Below are 26,952 nucleotides of genomic sequence, written 5' to 3' on the forward strand. Positions count from 1 at the left end.
GATTCACGCCCCTGTGGGACTCTCAGAAACTCGGATATATGGGCAATACGCGGAGATTCGACAAATGGGACCTGATTGGCATATCGCGTATTGGAGATATGTGGGACGCGCAGCGGGTCAAAACCTTTGACTCTCTCCAACTCCAGTACACCATGGCAGATCTAGAGCGTTTCCGATATTTGCAAATACGTCACACCCTATTGGCAGCATTGCCACATGACACCCTCCTACCTGAATACACGCCACTGGAAGACAGGCTGCTAGACGGCTATCTGCCTGATAGAGCCATCTCCCTAACATACAGGAAGCTCATCAATAACATGGACGACCCGCTGGCGCTTTTGCGAGAAAAATGGGTGAGGGATGGCATAGAGTTGGACGATGAGGCTTGGCAGGACGCAGTTTCCTCCCCAAAAACCGTCGCCATATCTGCGCGCCTCCGCCTTGTACAGTTGAAAATCCTCCACCGAGTGTACATTACGGGGCCCCAATTGGTACACATGGGTAGTTCAGTAGACGGTTATTGGAGAAGGGGATGTACACAACAGGGCACATTCACCCATATTATTTGGCATTGCGACCCTATCCAGGCCTATTGGCGAGACATCCATACCATTATGAGCCAGGTACTTGCCCTAGTCATACACCCGGAAGCGCCTAGATTCCTCCTTAATATCTGGGAACCTACTGACCTGAGCTCGCACGCTACACAATGGGTCACACTGGGTTGAATGATTGCCAAAAGGAACATAGCTCAACTCTGGGGGGCCGCACAAGTCCCAAGGGTCAGGGATTGGGAAACCGACCTCGATTGGTGTATGCTTAGAGAGAAGACAGTATATGCAGCTAGGGGCTGCCCCCGAAAGTGGGCCAAGATCTGGACACCCTGGAACGCGTACCGTGGTTACATATGTACCCCTCCAGATGAGCCTGAAGGCGAGGGTCCCCCCTCACCATAACCTCCTCCTCTCATCCTTCTTTATCTTGTACGATTTGTCCTGTTTTCCACGCTGTCAGTGTTTTGATGGAACTGTACCCACACTGTATATCTTGCATAAATTCAATAAAAGAGTTTAAGGAAACGCCGTTCAAGCAAACAAGACTTACAAGTTAAATACCCAAAGAACCAGTTGAGCAATAAAATAACCAACAGAAAAAGAAATAATCAAGAAAACACTTGGGCGCAAGTAACGGAGCCTATCAAAGCAGACAACGATAAAGCATTTTGAACCTTGATCCGACATGGAACAAAGGCATATTGTTGCCTGAACGATTACTTTATTTCAAATGATAGATCGGCAGATCACATAAAGCCCTTTATACAAGTAACGTCTCGACCATCTAATACCATCTATACAGGTATAGCTTTAGAAAATGCTAGGGTAGTAAGATAAGTCTGGTGTGTTGCAAATAATTTAGAAGAACATTTCCACTTTCAGATAAGCACCATCGGCCCAATACAAACATTCTTTCAGACTTAGATTAACACATTATTTTTGACCCAGTCGATGCCTTCTACACTTCACGAAACCCAGAGATTCAGACATTAATTGAAATTGAATATGCTACTTACCAGTATGCATCTGTTCTTGGCATGTAGGGCTGCTGACATTCATATCTGTGCATAGATCGCCGCCTAGTGTTGGGTCCGGATGTTTGCACGTTGTTGTCCTGGAAGAGTCTTCGAAGTATCCTTGGATAGGTGACTCCTCCCCTGGACTACAGTGCGCATGGGCATCCTCTCCATCCTCAGATTGTTTTTCGCCATTGTGGCAGTGATGGAGTAGATACAGAAAGTGATGACCATGCTTGCAGTAATTCTGAGAGCTGCAGCTGCGACAGGCGCCGGGGAGGAGGGAGGGCGATATGAATGTCAGCAGCCCTACATGCCAAGAACAGATGCATACTGGTAAGTAGCATATTCAGTTCGAGGCATGTGGGCTGCTGAATTCATATCTGTGCATAGAATACATAGCAGTGCCCTCTATTAGCGGCGGCTACCCGTGCCAGCTGCAGCGGTCTGAAAAAGTGTTTTGAGAACAGCCTGTCCTACAGCTGCCTGCTGTTTTGACTGCACATCTACGCAATAGTGTTTTGTAAATGTGTGTGTAGTGGACCATGTGGCTGCTCTGCATATATCATGCAGGGGAATATTTCCTAGGAAGGCCATGGAAGCCCCCAACTTACGTGTTGAGTGGGCTCGTGGTGGAATAGTTAATGTGCGTTTTGCCTTTTGATAACAGATTTGAATACACTTAACTATTCATCTGGCTATCCCTGCTTTGGAGATGGCGTTACCTTTGTGGTGTGGGGCAAAGGCAACGAACAGTTGTTTTGTCTTCCTGAATGGTTTAGTCCTGTCGATGTAGTACATGAGGGCCCTCCGTACATCTAGTGTATGTAGTGCCCTTTCTGCAACAGTTTGTGGGTTTTGGAAGAAAACGGGCAGTTCAATAGTCTGGTTCATGTGGAACTGTGATATTACCTTGGGCATGAACTTGGGGTTGGTACGTAGTACGACCCTGTTAGCGTGAACCTGAATAAATGGCTCTTGAACGGTTAGTGCCTGGAGTTCACTAACTCTTCTGAGGGAAGTGATCGCTACTAGGAAGGCCACTTTCCAGGTAAGGAATTGAATCTCGCATGAGTGTAGAGGTTCAAAGGGTGGACCCATCAGGCGTGTGAGGACCAAGTTGAGGTTCCACATTGGAGCCGGTGGGTGACTAGGTGGAATGACTCGTTTGAGCCCTTCCAAGAATGCTTTGATGGCAGGCACTCTGAATAGAGAGAGGTGCTGCCTGGTTTGCAGATAGGCTGATATTGCGGTCAAATGGACACGTATAGAGGTGTACGCCAGATTGCATCGATATAGGTGTAAGAGATAACAGATGATGTTTTGGATGGATGCGTCCAGCGGGTTGATGTCATTATTTCCGCAATAAATGACGAACCTTTTCCATTTGGCTGCATAGCAAGCTCTGGTAGTGGGTCTCCTGGCCTCCTTGATGATGTCCATACAGTCAGGTGGCAGGTTGAGATAGCCAAACTCTAGGACTTCAGGAGCCAGATCGCCAGATTCAGCTGTTGCGGATCTGGGTGCTGAACCTCTCCATGGTTCTGCGTCAAATGCGCGGGTTTGATCCGCAGCCTTTGATGCGGCACCACGGAAAGTTCGAGGAAGGTGGTGTACCACGGCTGGCGTGCCCACGTGGGAGCAACTAGGACGAGTGTCAGGGAGTGTTGTCGGAGTTTGCGGGCCACTAGCGGTATCAATGGCGCTGGGGGAAAAGCGTACGCAAATCTGCCGGACCAGTTCATCCATATCGCATTGCCCTGCGACTGCGGATGTGGGAATCTGGCGGCGAAGCTTGGGCATTTTGCGTTTTCGCTTGTCGCGAATAGGTCTATCTCCGGATGACCCCACTGCTGAAAGTACGGTTGGAGTACTGATGGGTGTAACTCCCACTCGTGCATTTGGTGGCTGTGTCTGCTGAGCAGATCCGCCATCTGGTTGTCCTTGCCAGGGAGGTGTTCCGCCATGAGGAACATGTTCCTTTGAATGGCCCACTTCCACATGCTCTGAGCCAGATGAGACAACTGTGGAGAGTGTGTGCCTCCCTGTTTCTGTATGTAGTACATTGCGGTCATGTTGTCCGTCCGGATCAACACGACCTTGTTGCATAGATGTACTTTGAACGCCTTCATGGCTAGGAAGATTGCCATCAATTCCAGAAGGTTGATGTGCAACTTCTTTTGTTGTGTTGTCCATAGTCCTTGCACTGTGTAGTGGAGTACATGAGCTCCCCATCCCTGGAGAGACGCGTCCGCTGTCAGTACTATTTGTGGGACAGGCTCTTGGAACGGTCGGCCCTTGCAAAGGTTTTGTGGATTCCACCAATGCAGAGAGTTGTATGCCCGACCGCTCACCAACACTAGGTCCTTTAACTGTCCTTGAGCCTGATTCCACTGACGTGCTAGGCACTCCTGAAGTGGGCGCATATGTAATCTCGCGTGCGGGACTATGAAGATGCAGGAGGCCATCATGCCTATCAACTGCATGAACACTCGCGCTGGAAGTGAGTGATTGGGTTTGAATTTGGAGATCAGCAGTTGTATGCTGTCGATCCTCACTAAATTTGGCTGAGCTGTGGCCGCCAGAGTGTCTATAGTCGCACCTAGGTACTGTTGTACGTGTGCGGGCTGGAGATGGGACTTTGGATAATTCAGTGAGAATCCCAGACTGTGAAGAAGGTGAATGGTGCGGGACATGTGGCTTGCACATTGCTGGGCTGACTTCGCTTGAACGAGCCAGTCGTCTAGGTAGGGGTAGACGTGTATATGCTGCCTCCGTAGATGTGCTGCCACCGTAGCGAGGCACTTCGTGAAAACCCTGGGCGCTGTTGTCACGCCGAAGGGAAGGACTTTGAACTGATAGTGCTGCCCCTGAACAGTGAACCTGAGGTATTTTTTGTGTGAGGGGTGGATGGGTATGTGAAAGTACGCATCCTTGAGGTCCAGTGTGGCTAGGAAGTCTCCCTGCTTGAGAAGCGGAAGGACTTGCTGTAGAGTGAGCATATGAAAGTGCTCTGAAAGAATGTACTGGTTCAGGGGTCTCAGGTCCAATATAGGTCTGAGCGACCCGTCCTTTTTTGGAATTAAGAAGTAGAGGGAGTACACTCCCGCACCCTGCTCGTGGATGGGTACGACCTCTATAGCGCCTTTTAGAAGCATACTTTGCACTTCTTGCTGTAAGAGCGTTAAGTGCTCTGAGGACATAGGACGGCTTCTTGGTGGTATTGTGGGTGGAGTGGAGGTTAACTCCAGACAGTAACCGTATTTTATAATATCTTTGACCCACCTGTCCGTGGTGATGGAATTCCACGTGGACAGGAACCTTTGTAGCCTTCCCCCGACAGGTGTTATGTGGTCGGGAGGAAGGGAGAGGGCGTCACTGCTTGTTCTTGGGGGAGGACCTGGTGTTGCCGTAGCCGCGTCCTCTGCCCTTTGTGCTGGAGCCACGATATCCACCTCGGGTGTTTTTATCATAGGTGGTCTGTGTATTGCCTTTGTTATATGTTTGTTGTGACCCCTGTCCTCTACCTGCTCCCTTGTTTCCGGGGCGACGAAAGGAGCCGCTCCGAAAGGACTGAGTTTGTAGTGCGCCCATGGACTTTGCAGTGTCCGTATCCTTTTTTATCTTTTCGAGGGTGGTGTCAACCTCTGGCCCGAATAAATAGTCGGGGTTGACGGGCTGGTTCAGTATATTGTTTTGTACCTCAGGCTTGAATCCTGAGATCCGTAGCCAGGCATGTCGTCGCAACATGACGCTTGTGTTTATGGCTCTGGCAGCCGTGTCTGCAACATCTAGTGCGCATTTGATGGAAGCGTTCGTTAGTAGCTGTCCTTCTCTGATGAGCATTTCTGCGCCTTCCTTGAACTGGTCAGGGAGATGTTGGAATATTTGCTCAAGTGTGTCATAGTGCGCTCTATCATAGCGAGCAAGGAGCGCCTGAGTGTTGGCTATGCGCCATATGTTGGCAGCTTGGGCGGCAACTCGCTTGCCAGAGGTTTCTAACACCTTGGACTCTTTGTCCGGGGGAGGAGCGTCACCTGTTGTTTGCGAGTGTGCCCTCTTGCGTGCATTCGCTACGACGATTGAGTCGAGTGGTAATTGTCCTCTGATGTAAGTAGGATCCCCAGGTGCTGATCTGTATTTTTTATCAATCCTGGGGTTTATCACTCGTGCCCTGGTGGGTTCTTTGAAAATGTCCTTGGCTGGTTTGAGGACCCCCTTCAACATTGGCAGAGTCTTTACATGTCTTTCTGAGGATGCAAAGGTGTCCATTAGAAAGTCATCTTCGATGGTATCAGAGTGAAGCTGCACCCCATGGTTATTGGCAGCACGTTCGATAAGAGCATTGAACGCTGCAGTATCCTCCGTAGGAGATGTCTTTGCCCCATAGAGTTGTGGATCCTGTGCATCGAGAGGTGCACTGGGGTCTGCAGGGTCGCCCCAAGTTTGATCAGGGTCCTGCTGGTCATCAGGGTCCGTGTCTACATGGTAGGGGACTTGGTCAGCCATGTAGTCCTCCAATGCGTCTGTATCGGAGCGTGTGGGGGAGAACCGGTGTGGATCCTGGTAGGATGAATGGAAGGGTTCATAAAGGAGAGGTTCCGATTCTGCAGGCAACTTCCTTTTTAGTGGGATCCTGAAAGGGTCCAATGGCGGCTCCGAAGTTATCCTTCGGTCCTGGAGAATCATTCTGCCAGTGCCGGCGTCGATGATACGTGCTGGAGACGTCTCAGCAGGTGTGACCGTAGGTTGGGTGACCCGTGTCCTGAGTTGGAACATTTTTGGGATTGTTGACGGAGGCAAGCCGAAGGTAATGTTGGTCGGCACCGAAGAGGCTGCGGGAGCTCCGACCGAACCGGAGCCCGACGTGTCCTGGAGGACAGGTGTGGTTTTGCTGCCTTGCGTCACACCAGGTCGTACTTGGGGCGCCTTCGAGGCTTTGGCACCGGCCAGGCTCGTAGAGGCGGCCGTAGATTTTTTCGGTGCCGGAGGGTCATCGAGTCGGGGTGAAGAGATCACCGTCGAAGTCTTCGATACCTGAGGCTTAGGTGTCGTCGAGGGAGCGATGTGAGACACAGCAGGCGGTACGGCCCTTGGTGTCGTCGGTGCCGGTAGCCGAGCAGGTTTGTCGGTGCCGATGGCTTTTTTCCGTTTGTCGACTCCAACGTCGCCCGCCTCAAGTTCGGCACCGAAGTCCCTCTTGGTGCGGTCGGTGCCGACGCGGTGCGCTGGCGTCGAAGGCCTCGATCCGACCAGCGCTACTTTCAGTTTCGGTGGAACCTGAGCAGCTTTCGGTTTCGGTTTTGTGATAGGGAAACCAGCCTGTTTATGTAGTAATGGCTGCCGCTGAACGTCCGAGGCCGGGCCCGAGGGCGGGGCCGAAGAACTGCGGGATGGGTCTCGGGTAAGGCCCGAAGGCGATCCCTCGACCGGAGCCATAGGCTGTGGCACTGGTGTTTGAACGGTTTGAACAGGTAGGCCTTGTTCATCATTGGAGCTACTTTCTTCGGCCCCGAAGGCCTCCTCGTCGTCTCCTACCTCGGTGTCGTCTTCACCTCTGTGGAAGAGTGACTCGTCTTCCTCGTCCGATCCGGGTTCGTGTTCGGAAACGGGACTGGAGGGCAAGACTTCCAATTCCTCGACGTCCTCGGCCTCGCCGAAGATGTCTGTCGGGGCCGGTGCCGCGTGCTGCGCCTCGAGTCTCGCCGCTCGTCGATTCCGCAGAGTCTTCTTCGAGCGGAACCGGGCACAGGCCATGCATGTTGATTCGTCGTGGTCCGGCGAAAGGCATTTGTTGCACACCGGATGGACGTCGATGTGTGGGTACTTCGCATTGCATACCGGACACCTTTTGAACGGCGTCCTGGATTCCATCGTCGATGGACAGGTAAATGCGAAAGCAGTCGGTGCTGAAAGTTAGTAAACTAACAAAATCTATCGAAACCCGATCGATAAACAGTACCGACGCGAACTAAAGGCCTTTTGGCCTCGAAAAAATATTTTCCTAACTTGAGCTAAGATAGCACATCCGAACCCAATGGCGGAAAAAAACAATCTGAGGATGGAGAGGATGCCCATGCGCACTGTAGTCCAGGGGAGGAGTCACCTATCCAAGGATACTTCGAAGACTCTTCCAGGACAACAACGTGCAAACATCCGGACCCAACACTAGGCGGCGATCTATGCACAGATATGAATTCAGCAGCCCACATGCCTCGAACTTTAAGATTACCTTATTTGGACACAGGGCATAAGAAGACATGAAGGGTGTGCTGAAGATCCTTCCATGTTTGCACTACATGCCACTAGGCATCATAAGCAACCAATTGCTGTTTTTTTTTTGTTCAAAGTTTTAATGATTGATTTTGACAGCAATCAAAACAAGACAAAGGAAAAATCCCATCTTAAACCTTCCTCAGGCCATTGCATTGCTCCACGGTACAAAGTATAAGCAAGGAGATTAATGATAGTGAATTAGCATTGCAATGAGGCAACATTTACATTCTGATAGGGCTACATTAAAGAAGACCAGCCACCTCACTATCACAGCGCCAGACATAGCAGTCACACATCTCTCACCTAGGGTTATCTATGAGCAGGTCCAACCCACAGGGTGCAGCTATAACCACAGATGGGGGGTGCAGCTGGTGTGAGCTGGGACACTGCTATCCCAACCATTGCGTGGAGTGTCCACCAGGATCAGTATCTCCCTGTGTATGTAAACAGTCCAGCAGGGGGTCCTATATGTCTTTGAGTCTGCTCTAAGGGGGATCAAGAGGTAATAATTGCCCAATTGTTCCTGAAAGTTCCATAGATCTTGAAGCCATGTTTTCACTTTAGGCGGGCTCACTATCTCACAATGGCAAGCCACCAATCAATCTCAGTTGGATACAGATAATTTCAATAAACGTACTTTGTCATGCAGGAAGGGTTTTCTTAAAAAAATAAAACCTCTAAACTTTTAAAGCTATGGAAGGCCAGTGAAAAACTAACAAAAGCAAAAAATAGGAGAGCAGGAAAAACGTTATTGCGTGTCTTATACTATTTATGGATACTTCACACCAGATGTCAATTTCATTCACTTAATCTTTCTCCAGACCACAATTTCATCTATTAGGACAAATACCCGCGTGATTTAGAGTTTTTGCTCTCAATCAATCAATCAAACATTTGTAAAGCGCACTACTTACCTATGAGGGTCTCAAGGCGCTGGGGGGGGGGGGGGGATGCTGCTACTGCTCAAATAGCCAGGTCTTCAGGAGTCCTCTGAAGGTTAGCAGGTCCTGGGTCTGCCGTAGGAGGATGGGGAGGGTGTTCCAGGTTTTGGTGGCGAGATGGGAGAACGATCTGCCGCCGGAGGTCGCTCTTCGGATTTGAGGGACAGGGGCGAGGTCGGCAGAGCGGAGCTGGCGGTTGGGGGTGTTGAAGCTGAGTCGTCTGTTGAGGTATACTGGTCTGGCGTTGTGGAGTGATTTGTGTGCGTGGGTGAGAAGCTTGAAGGTAATCCTCTTGTGGACGGGGAGCCAGTGCAGGTCTCTCAGGTGGGGTGTGATGTGGCAAGGGATGTTGAGGATCAGGCGTGCAGAGGCTTTTGAATGCGTTGAAGTCGTTTCAGGAGTTTGGCCGTGGCTCCAGCGTAGAACGCGTTTCCGTAGTCCAGCCTGCTGCAGACGAGAGCCAGGGTGACCGTTCTTCTTGTTTCGGTGAGGATCCACCTGTAGATCTTGCGGAGCATGCGGAGGGTGTTGAAGCAGGAGGACGAGACGGCGTTGACCTGCTTTGTCATGGAGAGAGTAGAGTCGAGGATGAACCCCAGGTTGCGCGCGTGGTCAGTGGGTGTTGGAGCTGTTCCCAGTGCGGTCGGCCACCATGAGTCGCCCCAGGCCGAGGGGGTGGAGCCGAGGATGAGGACTTCCATCTTGTCAGAGTTTAGCTTCAATCGGCTGTCCTTCATCCACTCGGCGACGGCTTTCATCCCTTCGTGGAGGTTGGTTTTGGCGGTGAGAGGGTCCTTGGTGAGGGAGAGGATCAGCTGGGTGTTGTCGGCGTAGGAGATGATGTTGAGGTCGTGCAGTCGGGCGATGTGGGCGAGCGGTGCCATGTAGATGTTGAACAATGTCGGGCTGAGGGATGAGCCCTGGGGTACGCCGCAGATGATCTCGGTGGCTTGGAGCGGAAAGGGGGGAGGCGGACGCTCTGGATTCTGCCGGAGAGGAAAGAGGTGGTCCAATCCAGAGCCATGTCTCTGATCCCAGCGTCGTGGAGGCGTGTGCGTAGGGTGCGGTGGCAGACAGTGTCGAAGGTGGCTGACAGGTCCAGGAGGATGAGTGCCGCGGTTTCTCCGTTGTCCAGCAGGGCTCTGATGTCATCGGTGGCGGCGATGAGGGCAGTTTCTGTGCTGTGGTTGCTGCGGAACCTGGACTGGGATTGGTCTAGAATGTTGTTCTCCTCGAGGTAGTGGGTCAGTTGTCTGTTGACGGTCTTCTCGATAACCTTCGCCGGGAACGGGAGCAGGGAGATGGGCCGGAAGTTCTTGAGGTCCTTGGGGTTAGCCTTGGGTTTTTTGAGTAAGGCGTTGATCTCGGCGTGCTTCCAGCTCTCTGGGATAGTCGCAGTCTCGAAGGAGATGTTGATGGCTTTTTGGAGATGGGGTGCGATGGTGGTGCTGGCTTTGTTGAAGATGTGGTGTGGGCATGGGTCTGATGGAGATCCTGAATGGATGGTGTTCATGATTTTGATGGTGTCGTCATCGTTAATGTTGGTCCAGGAGAGCAGGAGATCAGTGCGGATGGTGGTCGTGGGGACGGAGGTCTCAGTGGTTGTCTGGGCGGTCGTGAAGTTGAAGCTGTCGTGGATGTCTGCGATCTTGGGGTGTAAGAAGGTGGTAAGGGAGTCGCACAGATCTTGCGAAGGTGGGATGTCGTTGGTGTTGGAGCTGGGGTTTTTAGAATTCCTTCATGATGTTGAAGAACTCTTTGCTGTTGTGTGCGTTGTTGTCTAGGTGATCTTTGAAGGAGGCCCTTTTGGCGGCTCTAATGAGGTGATGGTGTCTGCGGTGGCGTTCTTGTGGGCTGCGTGGCTGTCTGATATCTGCTCACGTTGCCATTTCTTCTCTAGCTTTCGGCAGGTTTGCTTGGAGGCCTGGAGGTCTTTGGTGAACCAGCTGGCTTTTTTGCTGGTGTGTCTGTTGGAGGGTTTCTTGATCGGGCGAGGGTGTTGGCGCAGTCGTCGATCCACTGTCTGCGGTTGCGGGCAGCGGTGTCGGGGTCGGTGGGTGGGCTCCGGGCGAGGGTGGTGGTTAGCTGGTCTTCGGTGACTTTGCTCCAGCAGCGGCAGGGGATCTGTCGGGTGCGTGGTGTGTTTCCTGAAGGTGAAGTGGATGCCGCAATGGTCGGTCCAATGGAGTTCGGTGGTGTAGTTGATGGAGACGTGGGAGCTTGCGGAGAAGATGGGGTCAAGCGTGTCGCCGGCAGAGTGGGTGGGTGTTGTGACGAGTTGTCTGAGTCTGAGGTTGGCGAGGTAGGCGATCAGGGTGGTGGAGTTGTTGTCGTTGTTGTTCGAGGTGGAAGTTCAGGTCCCCGATGGAGGATGTAGTCTGTGGAGGTGAGGGCGTGTGTACTGACGAAGTCGGCGATGGAGTCGCTGAACTGTGGTCGGGGTCCGGGGGTCTGTAGTCGAGGGTTCCACTGAGGGTGGTGTTGGGATCGGTGTGGATCTGGAAGTGTAGGTGTTCGGAGGTGCTGAGGGTGTCGTCATTGTTGGTCGAGACTCAGAGTGTTCCTGTGGATGATGGCGATTCCTCCTCCTACTCTGTTGGTGCGGTCCCTGTGGGTGATCTTGTAGCCGTCTGGGATGGCTATGGCGATGTCGGGTGCCGAGGAGGGGTTCAGCCAGGTCTCCGTCAGGAAGCCGATGTCTGGGGAGGTTGGGTCGAGTAGGTCCCAGAGTTCAACGGTGTGTTTGCGTGCGGAGCAGGTGTTGAGAAGAATGCATCTGAGGTGGTTGTGTTCTTTCACGGTGGGTGGATTGTCGGGTCAGATGCTGGTGAAGCTGCAGTTCCGGCAGGAGAAGGGTCTTTTGGTGCGCTTCGGGGCGGCCAGGAAGCAGAAGTGCAGTCGTCCAGCGTTGAGTGCGTGGAGGGTGCTGGCATCGTAGCGGCATCGGGAGTCGTGGTGTTCGTGGGGGCCAGGGGGTCTGGCGGTGGGCGCGGTCCAAGAACGGACGGGCGCAGATGGGCTTGTCTAAGGCGCGCCCGCGGCACGGCCGCGCAGCGGCTGCCATATAAGGGTAGGTGGGAGAGAGGAGCAGCTGGGAGGCGGGAGCAGGGCGGCGAATGGGCGATCAGGGGGGCGGGCACACAGGGGACACAGCGGCGGAACGGCAAAGCTGGGATACAGAAGGCCAAAAGGGGGCACAGAAAAAAAGGGCAAAAAAGAACAAAATACAAGGGGCACACAATAACACAGTTAGGAAATAAAATAAGGCAAGCAGTGAATGAGAAAGCAGTACCGAGCTACCGAGGCAGAGGGGCCTCGAACCTGCGGCAGTGGCGGCGGTGACAGGCAGCAGGGGTCGATTGCAGCACTGGTGGAGCTGTGCGGCGAGGGGGAGCGCCCTGCCTGAGGACAGGGTCAAGGGTCACTCTCCTCACCGCGCAGCGGCCGCCATATAAGAGTAGGTGGGAGGGAGGAGCAGCTGGGAGGCGGGGCGGTGAATGGGCGATCATGGGGGCGGGGCCGCAGGGGACGCAGCGGCGGGAACGGAAAAGCTGGGATACAGAAGGCAAAAATCGGGCACAGAAGAAGGAGGCAATAAGGAACAAAAAGGAACAAAAAACAAGGGGCACACAATAACACAGTGAGGAAATAAAGTAAGGCAAGCAGTGAACATGAAAGCAGTACCGGGCTACCGAGGCGGAGGGGCCTCAAACCTGCGGCAGCAGTGACAGGCTGCAGGGGTCGATAGCAGCACTGATGGAGCTGTGCGGTGAGGGGGAGCGACCTGCCTGAGGACAGGGTCAAGGGTCGCTCTCCTCACCGCGCAACGGCCGCCATATAAGGGTAGGTGGGAGGAAGGAGCAGCTGGGAGGCGGGAGCGGGGCTGCAGGGGACGCATAAGCGGGAACGGCGAAGCTGGGATACAGAAGGCAGAAATGGGGCACAGAAAAAAAGGGCAATAAGGAACAAAAAGGAACAAAAACAAGGGGCACACAATAACACAGTCAGGAAATAAAATAAGGCAAGCAGTGAACAAGAAAGCAGTACCGGGCTACCGAGTCGGAGGGGCCTCGAACCTGCGGCAGCGGCGGCGTTGACAGGCAGCAGTGGTCGATAGCAGCACTGATGGAGCTGTGCGGCGAGGGGGAGTGACCTGCCTGAGGACAGGGTCAAGGGTTGTTGTACGGTAAATCTCAGTGTTTGTCATGTTTCAGCTGTCAGAGTCCCTAGCAACAACAATTCCCACACAGTATTCAGGATCATCATTTGTAGGAAGAATATAACTATGTTGGAAGATAATCATTAGACATATTTTCAAGGAGACAACTTGAGGACCACACCATTACTCTGCATAATAATATTTTTTTTCAACACCTAAGAAATGTAAAAAAACTAATATTTGATAGCAGAACACATGCAAACCGATAATGCAAGGGCCACACTTGCACAATACAAATGCTTTTGACAAAGGAGGATGCAGTACTGAAGACAATTCCATTCTCATGATAAGCTACAATTAACATGCATGTTGAAGAATTAGAGAGTTGCCGTGTTTGAATTTCTGAAGAACATAAGTATTTCAGATGGTTCATACAAGATTGTGAGGACTTGGGTGTATTATGTGGTATGGCTCTGTGTCATTACCATATAATACACTCACAAAACCATCTTCAGTTCACTGAGGCTTATTTGTAAAACCTTAAGCTCAACCCTGGGTAAGTATGGCTTTGAGTGGCAAGGCTTAAACAAAGGAACTAGTGTGAAGTATTAAACAGTACAAAACAACAAAAAAAAGAAAGCCATACAAGAGGAAAGAAATCCAACACCAATTTATAGAAATAGATCACGTGTTAATGATTTTTAAGTGTCCAAGATGAGAAAAAGCGACCATAGGGTTCCGGAGATACAGATTTTTTTTTTTTTTTTTAAGAAATCTTAAATCTCAGTTTAACCCCAAACAAGCATTGGTAACTGTAAAGTTTGAAAACATTTCAAATGTTTGTAGGAGTAGAGTTCAACTACTTTGGTCTAACTTGGGTGACCAAATCCAACAGAGAGAAGGTCTTGCGGGCCAATAAGAAGTATTTGGACAGTTATCTGGCCACCAAAGCATTTTCCAGTCCTGTTTCAAACTTTACAACATGACTGCCTTAGAATTCAATGGAGTAGTCCTGATATTGCGGATGCAGGAGATGGAAGATGTTCAAGGATGCTGAGGGTCCTGTGAGGGCAATGGGGGTTTCTTTGCAGGTATTCCTTGGTCCATGATTCAGATGGGGTGTCTTTAGCCAAAGAGGATGGAGTCCCTCAAAGTCCACTTTGAAATAGTCGAAGGCAAGCTCCAGCAGCGGTCCCAGTGATATCCTTTGGTGGAGGCTGGTGTACCTCTTGCGCGACCAATCTGGACTCAAACAACACTCCTCGTTGCAGCAGACTCAGATACAACATTTGGCAGTCGAGGATCGGACTCTTGGGGTGCCCAGCAGCAGTCATCGGTGAGTCTCTCGAAGTGGCTAATGAGTTGTTGAGTATGGCTACTTCCCTTTTTTGGCCCTGGTGCTGGTTCCAGGGGTCAGCTGACTGACCTTTGGAGTCACTTCTTTGGTCTGGGGCTTAGGATTGACTTTTCCCCAAGCCAGGAGCCACAGGCACAGTCCTCCCTTTGCTAGCCCAAGGTGCAGCAGGTGCAGCACATAAGGCGTTGCAGCCTCTCTTTGCCAAGTTCAGGGGTTAGCAGGGCAGTCCTTCTTCAGTCCTTTCGCCAGTGAACTAAGGTTTAGGATGCCAGTGGTGCCATATTTATGCCCAGAAAGTTACCTGGGGGGAGGGATGATGCAGTCATTAGTCAATAGGCTACCAGGTCCCCTCCCTCTTGGTGATGACTTTCCAGCTACGTGTGACATCAAGCAATCAATTAGTGCACTATTCTGCCCACTCTCAAGATGTCTGAACCCTCCCTCAGATGTTAGGAGCTTGGTAGGTGTGATTCCTGTGAACTACACGCCCACTGGAAAACCGGTTTGGGCAATGATCTGCCCTCTCTGTTCCTGCTGCTAGCCTGTTTACCTGAACAAAGGGCAGCCCCTCAAGAGTATGATCGCCATTTGCCCACCAAAGGCGGCTTCGCCTTTGAGGCTCGTCTTTTGGGCTAACACCCTGAGTGGCTTCCTGCGAAGTGGAGGTAACCCCTTGCCCTGTAGCAGGCTGCTATTGTTCCTAAGCTTTGAAGGCACTCACACTACTCCCCAGGAGTACAGAAAGCTGGACAGTGACCGATTGAGGCCAATGAACAAACTGTGTCACAGAGTGTCAACTTTCTAAAAGTGAAATGTTTATAATAGTGGCTTTAAATGCAACTTGGGCATCAAGTCAGGTTTAGTGCCATGAATAATTTGATACCTTACAGAACCCATCTCAATAGTCCCATTCAGAAGTTATCCAGCTGGTAACTCTGAGTTAGTCAATGAGGCTACAAATCTTCAACAGCAAAACAACAATTTGTAATTGTTGATGTCAGGACATATATATAAAATACATGTCCTGCTTAATAATATAAAGCTTCTTTCTTTAGGGCTCGATAGGCCTTCTTTAGGGGAGACTCACATATATTGTTATGGGAAGTGGGTGCTTTGCATTGGTTTGAATGGCAAAGTCAAACTAGCAGTGTAACACTCTCCTTCCAGTCTGCAGTGGCAGGCTGGGAGTCATTTTGTACTTTGTCACACACAGGGTGGCACAATCAGTGCTGCTGCCCTGGGCACACACTCTGCCTTAAATGCCCAGAGTACCCTTGGTACCATATACTAGGAACTTATAATGAAGTCAGTAACTGACAATTAGGAGTAGCCAATTTAACATACACTTTGTAAGGGGTCAGATCACTGACACTGAGGTCTGGTTAGCAGGCCTCAGTGCACTCTCACAGTGGAAAAACAAGTAACATCCGAAAAATAAGCATCATTAGTCCAAACATGTGGGGTAAAACTTGCAAAAAAAGGCATTTCCTTACAAAGACAATACTGAATAAATATTTATAAGAAGCAGAACCAACTGTAAAACTACAGCCATTAAAACAGAATGCATATAGAGCACACATCTTGAAATTAGAGATCCAGCATGTTTTGTCCTGAATAAGGTTTTATGAATAACACTAAGAAAAATCAACATTTTCAATGTTCTATATACTTTAATTAAATAATTTAATATTTGGCCATAGAGTATTGGTGGCATTCATTGGATTGGTGATTTTACATCAGGCTAAAATGCAGAACAGGATATTTGACTCAATTTTCAAGAAACTACATTGCATGAAAGAATGAATGTGTGATATTGTAGTTTAGCCACAAAGACAAATAGAAATACAAATGTCAATAACATCATTTAATAATATATACCTTAATGGTGGTTTGATCAAAATTATTAAAAATAACAAGAAACTAGAAGTTCCCTAAAGTTACATGTACGCAAGAATCAGTTAATATGATGATATATACACAAAATAGTGTCACTGGATTTGGTATGTGCTAAGTGAATGTGGCAAATGCATTATTAGTTCTTTATCATGGATTGAGAAACCCCCTTCTGACTGAATAACTCTATTTTAAGCACCTGGGCGAGGCACAGAATCTATTTTAAGCACCTGGGTGAAGCACAGAAGCCAACAATAGGACTTTGATTGTTAGGAAAGGGCATTGTCTTCTAGAACTGCTTTTAGAAGAGCACCGGCAAAAAAATAGACAGTATGTTATCTGGTTGTAGAACTACTTTGTGGCAGAGAAGGACACATACTACACTCTTCAGATATGCACTTGTATAAGCATTCTAAAAGTTTTCTCTGTGAGAGCTAACAAGCAGTAATCAACTGTGGTTTCTTCACTTGGGCGGGGGAGAGTCTCCCCCCGTCAGCTGCAAGCCTTGCAGGAAAAATAAAATGGCAATGAAAAGTTTTCATTCCCATTTTATTTTTCCGACATGCGCACTCACCACACTGCAGCAGTCTGAGCTCAGAAACATGTGGGGCGTTTACTCAAAGTTAGCATCTCACTTTGGCCGGCTGTCTTGCTTAGGCCAAAGTGGCATGCACACTTTGAAGCTCTCCACCTAGCTGTCTTAGACATCTGGGTGGAGACCAAGCACAGGCCTACAGGGCTTGAAGGAGCGCCCAGCCAGCCCGCTCCATCAAATTCTGACGCTGCTCTCACAGCATAAGAGCAGCGCCAGGATTGGTTAAGAGAGTTTGCTGTGTTTCTATGCATATCTCTGCATGTGCCCGAGAATGCTCACCAAGGCTCGTGTGACTATGTACCTGTGCTTGTATGCATGTGTGTCCATGTTTGTACCAGTGAGTTCATCTTTGTTCTTACCCCTCTCTGTTCGTTTGCCAGCCTGGACGCACGCTCATGTGTGCGTGACGTGCTTTACTAATGTGTTTGTGTGTGCCTGTGTGTGTGTGTTCATGTCCATTTGTGTGTGTGTGTTTGTGCGTGTCTGTATAAGCGCCCTAGTTTGTTATTGTGTGTGTGTATTTCCAGCAGCGGTTTGCCTGCCCACCCCACCAGTCCCCATAGCTGGCAACTTCCACTGGCAGTAATATTTATTTTCTATAAAAGGAAGGAGATCCCTAAGTCGGGGACTCCTTCCAACACATACCCTCCCTCAATATTAGCTAAAGTAGCCCAGGCTATTAACCCTTACCATTACTTAAAAAACCCACAGTCGACCCCCAAATACCAACTAATTATGAACCTATCTCCCTTCTCCCTGCTTTCTCAAAAATATTGGAAAAATCTGTCAACTCACAACTTTTGCAGTTCTTGGTGGAGAAGAATCTCCTACACCCTAGCCAGTCAGGCTTTAGACTTCACTGAAACTGCTCTGCTAGAAGTTGTGGAATATATAAGAGGTGCCCTGGACATAGAAGGCAAAGTCATCTTGATCATGCTGAACTTATCGGTGGCCTTCAATACTGTCCCCCATCAAAGACTCCTTGATTGCCTCCATGCAATTGGGATTAAGAAAATAGCTCTTAATTGGCTTAGCTCTTATTAGGATGAAAGAAGCCAAGAGGTCTGAATGCCTCCTTTTTCTTCCAAAGCGCACAAACTGATGGTTGGTGTACCACAGGGCTTGGCTCTTAGCCCTACTTTGTTCAATGTTTACTTTACACCATTAGCGGCATTAGTGGAGTCTCTAGATGCTAAAGTAATCTCGTATGCAAATGACACCCAGCTCCTCTTTTCCTGTGGAAAGAGGGAAGAGTTTGCAGGAAAGGCTATTCAAAACTGCCTCTCTAAGGTGTTTCAGTCAGTGGCAATTAATCAGTTAAAATGTAGCCCAGATAAGACAGAGATCATGGTCTCTGGTTCATCTTCACCAGAAGTATAGAGAGCCTTCTGGCCGAATGTCGCTTCCCTCCTGGGCCCGCAACAGGGTTCAATAAAGAACTTAGGCATTAAATTAGATAGTGCCCTCTCCTTCCAACCATAGATCTAGGCTCTGACAGTTTTCTGCTTCAGGATACTATGGATGCTGAAAAAATTCTTGCTCCTTTTGTCAGAGTGTTCCAAGAGAACCGTAATCCAAGTACTAATAACTTCTAAATTATTTTATTGGTATGCTCTCCACCTAGGTCTCCCGGAGTACTTCCTAGGCAGACTTCAGGTAGGACAGAACTCGGCAGCTCAGTTGTTTCTTAATCTTCCCCGGAGAACACAAATGTCCTCTAATCTGAAGGTCTTCCACTGGCTTCCCATAAAAAAGGATCCTGTTTAAATCCATGGTCCTGATACATTAAGCTCTGCATGGCTCAGGTGCCAGCTACATGAGGGAGAGGGTCCATGACAACATTCCTTCCAAAACTTTATGCTCCTCTTCTGAACATTTGGCTAGAGTTCCTATAATCTGCCGGCTCAAAACAGGCGGCAGATCCTTCTCCTATCATGGGTCGGTTACGTGGAACAAACTCCTTTTGGAGCTACGCACTACGTTTCATCTCCCCACCTTCAAGTAAAATTTAAGGAATGGATCTTTCCACAATCTACATAGGTCAATCGCAGTGGGTGCCGTTAAGTCTGTCTAGTGCCGGGACAATCTTTGAATAGCTGCGCACTGTATAAATTTCAATAACATAACTATTGTATGCTTTTACACTATCACTAACTCCCCTTACAATCCTCTGCTCGTTCCTTCACTCTTCCTTCCTTAATCGTCTTTCAGAAAAGAGTTCCAACCACAAGGGAAAAGGTTTACATATGCATTGTATATTTCTCCTCTACAACAAATTCACGGATAAAGCATATTTTACAACAGAACACATAAGATTATGTTCATGCGTATTCCCAAACCAAAGGCAGGTCCTTCATACAAGGCAAGATGCATAAAACACAAAGATGTTTGTACGTTTTGAATACACCCAGATTAAAAATGTGTCTTTCTCAATATAAGGGCTCGCTCTATTTCTAATCTTTGCTCCAGACATGTCAAGGACAGTTTCTTTTGAGAAAATGCCTGGACTTCACTGCAAAACAACAGCCCACTCGTGTAATACGTTTGACATATTACTTTAGAAGCAATCAAGAGGAGACACTTGATGACAAACACAATTTCAAGAGCTACCTTAAACTGATGCATTTTAGTGTTCCTCCTCCACAGGAGAAGGAACAGTATCTTTGTAAAGTAAAAGGAAGTACCAAGATGCAATACAACAGTGAATAGTTTCACACTGCTGTGCACACATTGTTTATAATGATAGGCATAACTGTAAAGATTTTCAACAAATAACTTCAAAGTATACGCATAGATGGGTTTCTGTTCACTTTTAGGTTGGGCAGTGTATGCTGTTCGGGGTTATGTTTATAGGGTTGCTTTGTTTAAGCATGCTTTACACAAGTATGGTATGTATTGGTCTTCAGTGTCTAGGTGCCCTCTAGCAGGAGAATCAAGAATCTGGCATCAGATCCACATGCACGCACTAGTCAAGAGAAGAAACAAAAGACACCCTATTTCATATCGCAGTCTGAAGATGTTGGAGGTGTGTGAAGAGGAAACCATTGTTAAAAATTAAAAACAGAACTGTTAATACTCACATCAAAGAGATGCTGTAGAGGGTTTGCTTTCAGTTTTTCTTCATGACCAAAGTTCTGAAAACCTGCTCCCAATAACCCTGATGAGATAAGCAATACTGTATCAAGTATTTATACAAAAACACAATGAATAAAAGAAAGGTATCCATTTATCTTAAGAACATATTATCACGAATATCCTTCCGTGTTTTATTCACAAAATGGGCAGACTAACTGAATAGGGACGTAGCGTTTTGATACATGATCTAACTTTGCAACAGCTAAAATAATAAATCACAAACGCTAGTTTATGTTCGGAGCATTACAAATACTTTGTGGTAAATATCTTTGCATTGCATTTCACTATTTTCCGGAGAAAATATACACCCCAGATCCACAGAGTTGGTGAGCAGCAAGATAACTGGTCTCTTAAGCGTGTGAACACTTGAAACAGGTATGCAAGTTCTTTCATTATCATAGAAGCTGGGTGAAGTTTCCTATGGAAGTGGTAGTAATGTTATGTTAAGTGGATTTGTTATGGTGCGACTAACTGTGTGTGTCCCCCGTAGGTTTTCAGCTTCTTGTGGAATTCAAGAATTGAGGAGGAAGCACTGATGTGTTGAGGGAGGTCGTTCCAGGTCTTGGGTGCAATGTAGGAGAAAGCTTGACCTCCTGTTCTGCTTTGGTGGATGCGTGGGGCGAGTGAGTGTGTGGAAGTGCAGACGGTTGTTGAGGTAAGCAGGTCCAATGTTATGCAGTGGTTTGTATGCATGAGTGAGGTGTTTGAATTGACAGCATTTGTGACTGGGGAGCCAGTGGAGCTCTCCAAGATGTGGTGAGATGTGGGAGCGACGAGGGAGGTCAAGGAGGAGTCTTGTCCAAATTGTTTAAGAATCGTTCAGTCTCCTGGAGTTGGGAAGGATTCTAGGAACTAACTGATGGCAGTTTGCTGTTACCATTGTGTATTAAAAATGTCCCTCGGACTTTCTAACAAGCTGTTGTCAGTAGAGCACATTTTGTGATGAATCTGTATAAAATGGGCTTTTGAATTAATTTACACATTAGTCACCTGTGCATTAAAGGGAAGATACAAGAAGCCTGTTAATGGTCAGTTTTGTGTACCAAACAGAGACCACTTTCCAAGACTCTTTCACACTTATTCACCTTTGGTGAGTTTCTGGCCTTCAGGAACTTCAGTTTCTATATGTCGAGACCTTCTTCTCTTGGACCAGATAAGTCTGCTAGGCTCTCAGGTTTATATATCGTCGTTCGTAGAGACCAAGAGGACAGGAAGATGCATACATTCTATTTCCCTTCAGAAAATCATGGAAAATATCCTTCTTTTGCTAGACTACATTCTAGATCCGACACAATCTGAATCTTGATAGGACTTCAGTCAAAACCAAACAATGGCAGGACACCTTTTATTGGTTTTCTGCTTGCTAGACAATGAAATAGTACCTTTGAAAAGTAAATTAAATGTGAAACTGATTGATGTCAAATTTATTGATTTTGCAATGTATCTAAGAATTCTGTCAATTAATATAAACAGTCCATCGAGAGAGAGTGAAACACAACTAAGATGTCAATTCTGCAGTTCTGATTTGCTGATTTTGACCCTGTCAGGAAAACATTTAAAGGAAGGCGATGTTTCTGACAGCAGCGACAGCAGACATGAAACAAAGGAAATGGTAGGGTTAATGGTAATACTACAAAATGTTGTCAGTCAAAGCAGAATTAAAGACAATTTCCATCCCTATTGTCACCAGTAGCAATTTAAGGGCGATATCAGAACTCTTAAGGTGCCACCCAGATAGCAGCTTATGAATAATTTTAATGAAATTAATCTTTATAAATTTGTCGGTCTTGTTCCGAAAACCTATATTAACATGTTTATCAAAAATGAACGTTTCACAGACTCTAAGCAAATCTAAGAATTCACTGAACCTAGCTCTCATTGCGGCAGCAAGGAACCCTTCTTATCCATAGACTTATCACCCTCATTGGAATCACTCCTTTAAACTGGTTGAATCTCACTCTTTACTGCATCAGTGGCTCTTTCATAGCATGAATCACTAGCACAAATGCATCCAATGCTACGACTGCACACAGAGTGTTCAGTGCAATGAACCTTTCAATCACATTTTAAGACCCTTACCAACAAAAGTGCATACTTTGGAGGATTTCTAAAATAAGCGAATATCAGGGAAACCTATGAAGCAACAACGCGTGAACGAATGCCCATGCTTTCCCAGCAGTACTTTCATGAGGGATTTTACTGAGCCAAGGACCAAACTCGATACAATGCCCTGCTTCCAACCTATTAATACAATTAAATGAATTTAAAAGTTTACTGGGAGTATCCACTTTGTGACAATTCTATTTCAATAGTATTTATTTCACCGTAATCAAAGTAATCACCGTGGCATTATTCTCAAAAGGTCAAGAATTATTTTGGTTGGTAATCTTTTGAAAACGATTTCGAAATTTAAAAAGCCAAGGATCTGAAAAAAAAAAGCTTTTATTTAGCAATGATGGTTATTTCATGTGTAGACCAGCTACAATTAAAGCCCAATAGCCATTCACTTGCGGTCTCAGAACCTTTTTATGTGTCAGACTGCACTGTAGTTATAAATGAGGTTGTTAAGGGTAACAGGGAAATTTACAGATTGCCTAGTGGTAGTCAGAAGGCTGTAGTTAAACTTTTAAACTGCTTTGCAATGTTGATTATGTCAGAACATACTTGGTCATGTGTGTGGAATAGATCACACTAAACCAGTGTTAAAAAATGCACCCAGTACCAAAATGGCAGACTCCTAAAAGCATAAACATGTGTGTCCTGGTGTTCAAAAACTTACCAAACTGCATGCCCCAGTCTCCCAGGTAGTTTAATCTTGTAACTTGGCATCCAAGTGCTTCTTTCAGATTAGCTATGAAATTTCCTGAAAATAAACATGATGGCTAGGATAATAATATAAAAAAGATATATTCACTGGTGTCCAAGTACAGACCAGGAGTAATCACAAGATCGACACACAAATAACATGTTAGCCTTCAAAACATAAACAGATTGAAAAATACATATATATGGGGATGTGGCTGATGCCATCGTGTGCAGGGGATAGGAGTTCCCGCTCACCGACTAACAAATCTGCCTTTATTCTTCTCTTTTTTTGGTAGAGAAACAAAACAGGACCCTTACGTCAGATGAAGTACCTTTTATAGGGGTGGGCGGAATTTGCGAAAGTGACTTTCGCAAATTATCGTGAACATTTTAAAAATCTCCGCAAACACGCGGAAATATCGCGAAGATGCGGAAGTTTTTTTCCCGCCCGTTCGCGGTATTTTCTGCGTGGTCGCGGCTCGCCAACTTACCCATGCGGTTGCTTGCGGGCGCGGCCATCTTGTTTTCACTCTTCTCGCGGTGCATGATCGCGAGAAGAAAGACGTGATCGCGCGACCAATGATATTACTGCGGGCGCGAACTGTCGCGAGACAGTGGAAATGGCTACCAACAATCCAACATCTCGTGGAGAACGCGACCGAATCGGGAAAACTTGTCAGCGAACGCGGGGATTCAGGTAAGGCGATCGCGCGCGAGAATGTATTATTTTACAGCGCGAGCAAGAAACAAATTATCGCTAAACTGAGGAATGCGGAAATTTTGACATTTTCGCGCTCTCCGCGGAACGCAAGAATGTCAAATTATCGCAATTTCCGCGAGCGGACGGAAATTTAGCCCAGGCCTAACCTTTTATGCTAGAGTCATTTTAAGTGTTCTTGGGGTCGTAGGCAAACATTCAGAGGGCCCTTTTTGGGACACACAGTTGAAGGAGATGGAAATTACACGTCTCCATGACAAAATACCCCATGCAAATCCCAGCATGTTACTGTCAATATGCAGGAGCCCAGTGACTGTCAAGGCAGGTTGACAGAAAGGCAACCTGGAATGTCTATCAAAATATGTAGGAAAATGACTGTAAATAATTGCAAGAAAATGTAGGTAACATTTCAGCTTTTCAAGAAAATTGCTTGCAAAACTGTACCCATTCCTTAAACATACTATAGATTCTAAGCCTTTTTAAAGAAGCGCTTGGTGGGGCCAAAACAGACAAAATGTTTCGACAACACAGGCTCTGAACTGAGACAACTGAGCTGTTACCCAGGTTGTACAATCACACACACTCATGCTTTTAACAGATCTGATACAGGTTCAAGATTCACAAATCTCACGTTAAGAGTTGTGCTTGATACCATTTTGGACGCCCAAAGCAGGACTGACTAACTGTGGAAAGAGGCACACTTCCATTGGGCTGACGTTAAACATATAAACTGTACTGTAAACAACCTGTCTCTAGAAATTTAGCAATGCATTATTATCAGTGGAGAGGATGTCCAACAAGCTTTCTCTAATCATCCCACACTCAGCACCAAGAACCCCTGTAGCAAACGAGCGGTGAGGCGAAGGATTCTTGAATTCTAGAGGCACGGAGTAGACGCAAAGTTCACGTACCACATATGTCTCAGGAGCCATGTACACTTTCAGTTTTGAAAACACTGGATTTTAACACTTAAGAGCAAGTTTATGAGACACGGATAAACTTCACTATGCAGATGTATAATTTCTAATCTATCAGTGCCTCAAAATTCTGAGGAAGAGGCTGCTACCCCCGAGAGCCTGCGCAGGTCTCCAGCAGGTATAGAGACTGACTGAGGCTATTTCATAACTACATATGAAGGTGAGAAACACAGACCAAAGATTGTCATTCAAACAGATCTGGCCCAATCCTCAACGCAATTTAGAAAACAACTTGTGCTGCAGTCTCCTTTGGAAACTATAGGCTTAGAACGTTAGTTGTTGGTTGGAGGGTGGGTAAAGGCAGAGGATCTTGGCATTTGGTGCGTGAAGAGTAGTAGAGCTACCAGGAAGAGAGCCAATGACTGGAAGGGTGAAGTGATAAGCAATAGGAGGATGGAGGAGGTAGAATAGAAAGAATGGATGCATCTATTCTTTTACTAGACATAAGGGTATGCATGCAGTTCAAAGTATCCGCAGGTGCAACCTAAAGAGAACTACAAATCACTGGGTAATAATAAGGAATAAGAGATGCCGAAATCATGGGAAACCCTGATCTTAATTTGTTTTTGGTTAAAGATGTGTAGGTTAACCCTTAGATAAAAAAAAAAAAGACGGCAGTGTTGCTCTGACAAAAACCTATCAGACTCACTTCAGTTTGGAAGACATAATTTGATGGGAAATCAATTTTCTAGAGTGAAGCTCATAAGCCATTTTACTAAGCCCATAATGTTAAGCTGGTAAACACAAAGTGTGGACAGCACACTCTTAAGATACTAGCTCATTACAGAACATAAATTCTGTACAACCTCAGCTCAAAGGCTTTAGCCTTAGCACCTCAAAGAATAAAACATTACAAGTATGGTGTTCAGGGTACTTACCAATTATTGTGGAGCGCAAGTGTCCAACATGAAACCGTTTGGCAATATTAGGAGAACTGCAAAAAGAGACAATGATGACTATAAGTTTCTTGACTATCAACAGTCGATGCACATACTGCACAAAAACGTTTCTTACTGGGCAATTTTCAGAAGATCAAAAACATGTACTGTTCAGTGAACACACATATATTTGAAAATCTAGCACCTGGAGCATGCATAAAATCGCTGAACATGCAAAACGCCCTTGCCTTGAGAAAAAAAATCACTTAACATAGTGACTAATGTACTGATAGCTCTAATTCTCTCTTTTAATATACTTCTTGTATATCTTGTGGGGACTCAAATATCGTTGCACAGCACAGGTCTGTCCCTTTGTATCTGTAACCTTGGAGCTACGCAGTCTTTAATGGATCTGCCCTACAAAGGCCTTTAGGTTTCCAAAGTTCCCTGTCCCACCCTCCATCTTCAAGCTAAGTGATTAAACTATTAGAGTAACTAGGACTTATTGGCAACTCTAGTCTTCCTTACTTCATATTTATCCTTAAAGGGTTTGACTTGCTGGAATGAAATAAAGTCTGCCTTGATCATGACTCTGCACTTGGATGACCCTAGAAAGAGAAGTCCTTGGATCGTTCACATATTAAAAGGTCCATTCTGCTTATGTCTGAAGAAAAAGCACCAAGCCTACCAATCCAGACACCAAGAAGGAAAACTAGGTCGGATGCTCATGTTCCTATAAATTTACCCTCAACTCTACTACTGACAGAAATAGCTTGCTACCTTTAACCTTCACATAAATGTGTAGAGAAATTATAAATACTGACCTGAATTCTACAATGGTCTTCTCTTTTGGCAAACTTGAGAGAAGCTCACTTCTGAATCCATATGCAGGTCCGTCCTTCGCTACCTGCTGCACAACGGCCTGGAAAATACAAGAAGCAAACACATGATTGTACCATTTACATCAAGGGCTTTGTAGCTAAGGCTAAAAAGGTGCAGTTAACGTTTACAGCCAAACCTCCAATATAGGAAATATTTGACAACACATAACGTTGATCCCTCTTTACCAAACTTTGGAGGAAAAGGTCTAAATTAGCTGATTAAATTTTAAGAACAGAGGAAAAGACGAGAATCGTGTTTGACAAGGGGCACATCTAACGTGAGATCCTGAGTTAAATCACCACAAGAACTATTTGTAAAATGAAAATACATAAAACACCAAATTGTGCTTCAAAACATCTGGGACAGTCAGAACTTATTCCATGCTGGGTGTGTTATGGTTTGGTCTTGGGTCAGTACCACTGGGGACCAACAACGGCTGGCCCTGTTGATCATAAAATAAACTGAAAGACATTTTTTGTTTAACAAATTCACTCAAAACCTTTAACCAAAATAGTTGATTCAACTTGGGTTTGGCTTGACAAGTTTCATGCAAATCTGTCAAGCAGGGGTTAAAAAAGTGATATTTTCCATATTACCTGCCAAAGCGCTCTTTGCTTAACGATACCGAAAAAAGAAGTCAATGAAATGATACTAAATGTGGCATGAAAGTAGAAGGAAGTGCCTTTGCTTGATATGATGTATAAACCGTTCAGTAGTTTTACAGAAATTTGTATTTTAAAAAAAACTGGAGTGGGCTTGAAAG

The 26,952-nt window shown here is 46.8% G+C and overlaps 1 protein-coding gene across 2 annotated transcripts in view; it reads right to left on the reverse strand.

Annotated features, from left to right (window-relative positions):
- RARS2 (arginyl-tRNA synthetase 2, mitochondrial) overlaps positions 1-26,952 on the reverse strand; it is a 201,638-nt gene that overhangs the window by 107,246 nt on the left and 67,440 nt on the right. For both annotated transcript variants that reach the window (XM_085611098.1, XM_085611097.1), the window contains 4 exons: positions 26,132-26,229; positions 25,308-25,363; positions 22,709-22,792; positions 19,875-19,951 (listed from right to left, as the gene is read on the reverse strand). In XM_085611098.1, the coding sequence (XP_085467224.1) occupies positions 19,875-19,951; positions 22,709-22,792; positions 25,308-25,363; positions 26,132-26,229 (315 nt within the window). The remainder of the gene's footprint in view (positions 1-19,874; positions 19,952-22,708; positions 22,793-25,307; positions 25,364-26,131; positions 26,230-26,952) is intronic.

The sequence above is a fragment of the Triturus cristatus genome, chromosome 6 (assembly GCF_964204655.1).
Source record: "Triturus cristatus chromosome 6, aTriCri1.1, whole genome shotgun sequence".
Taxonomy (NCBI): domain Eukaryota; kingdom Metazoa; phylum Chordata; class Amphibia; order Caudata; family Salamandridae; genus Triturus; species Triturus cristatus.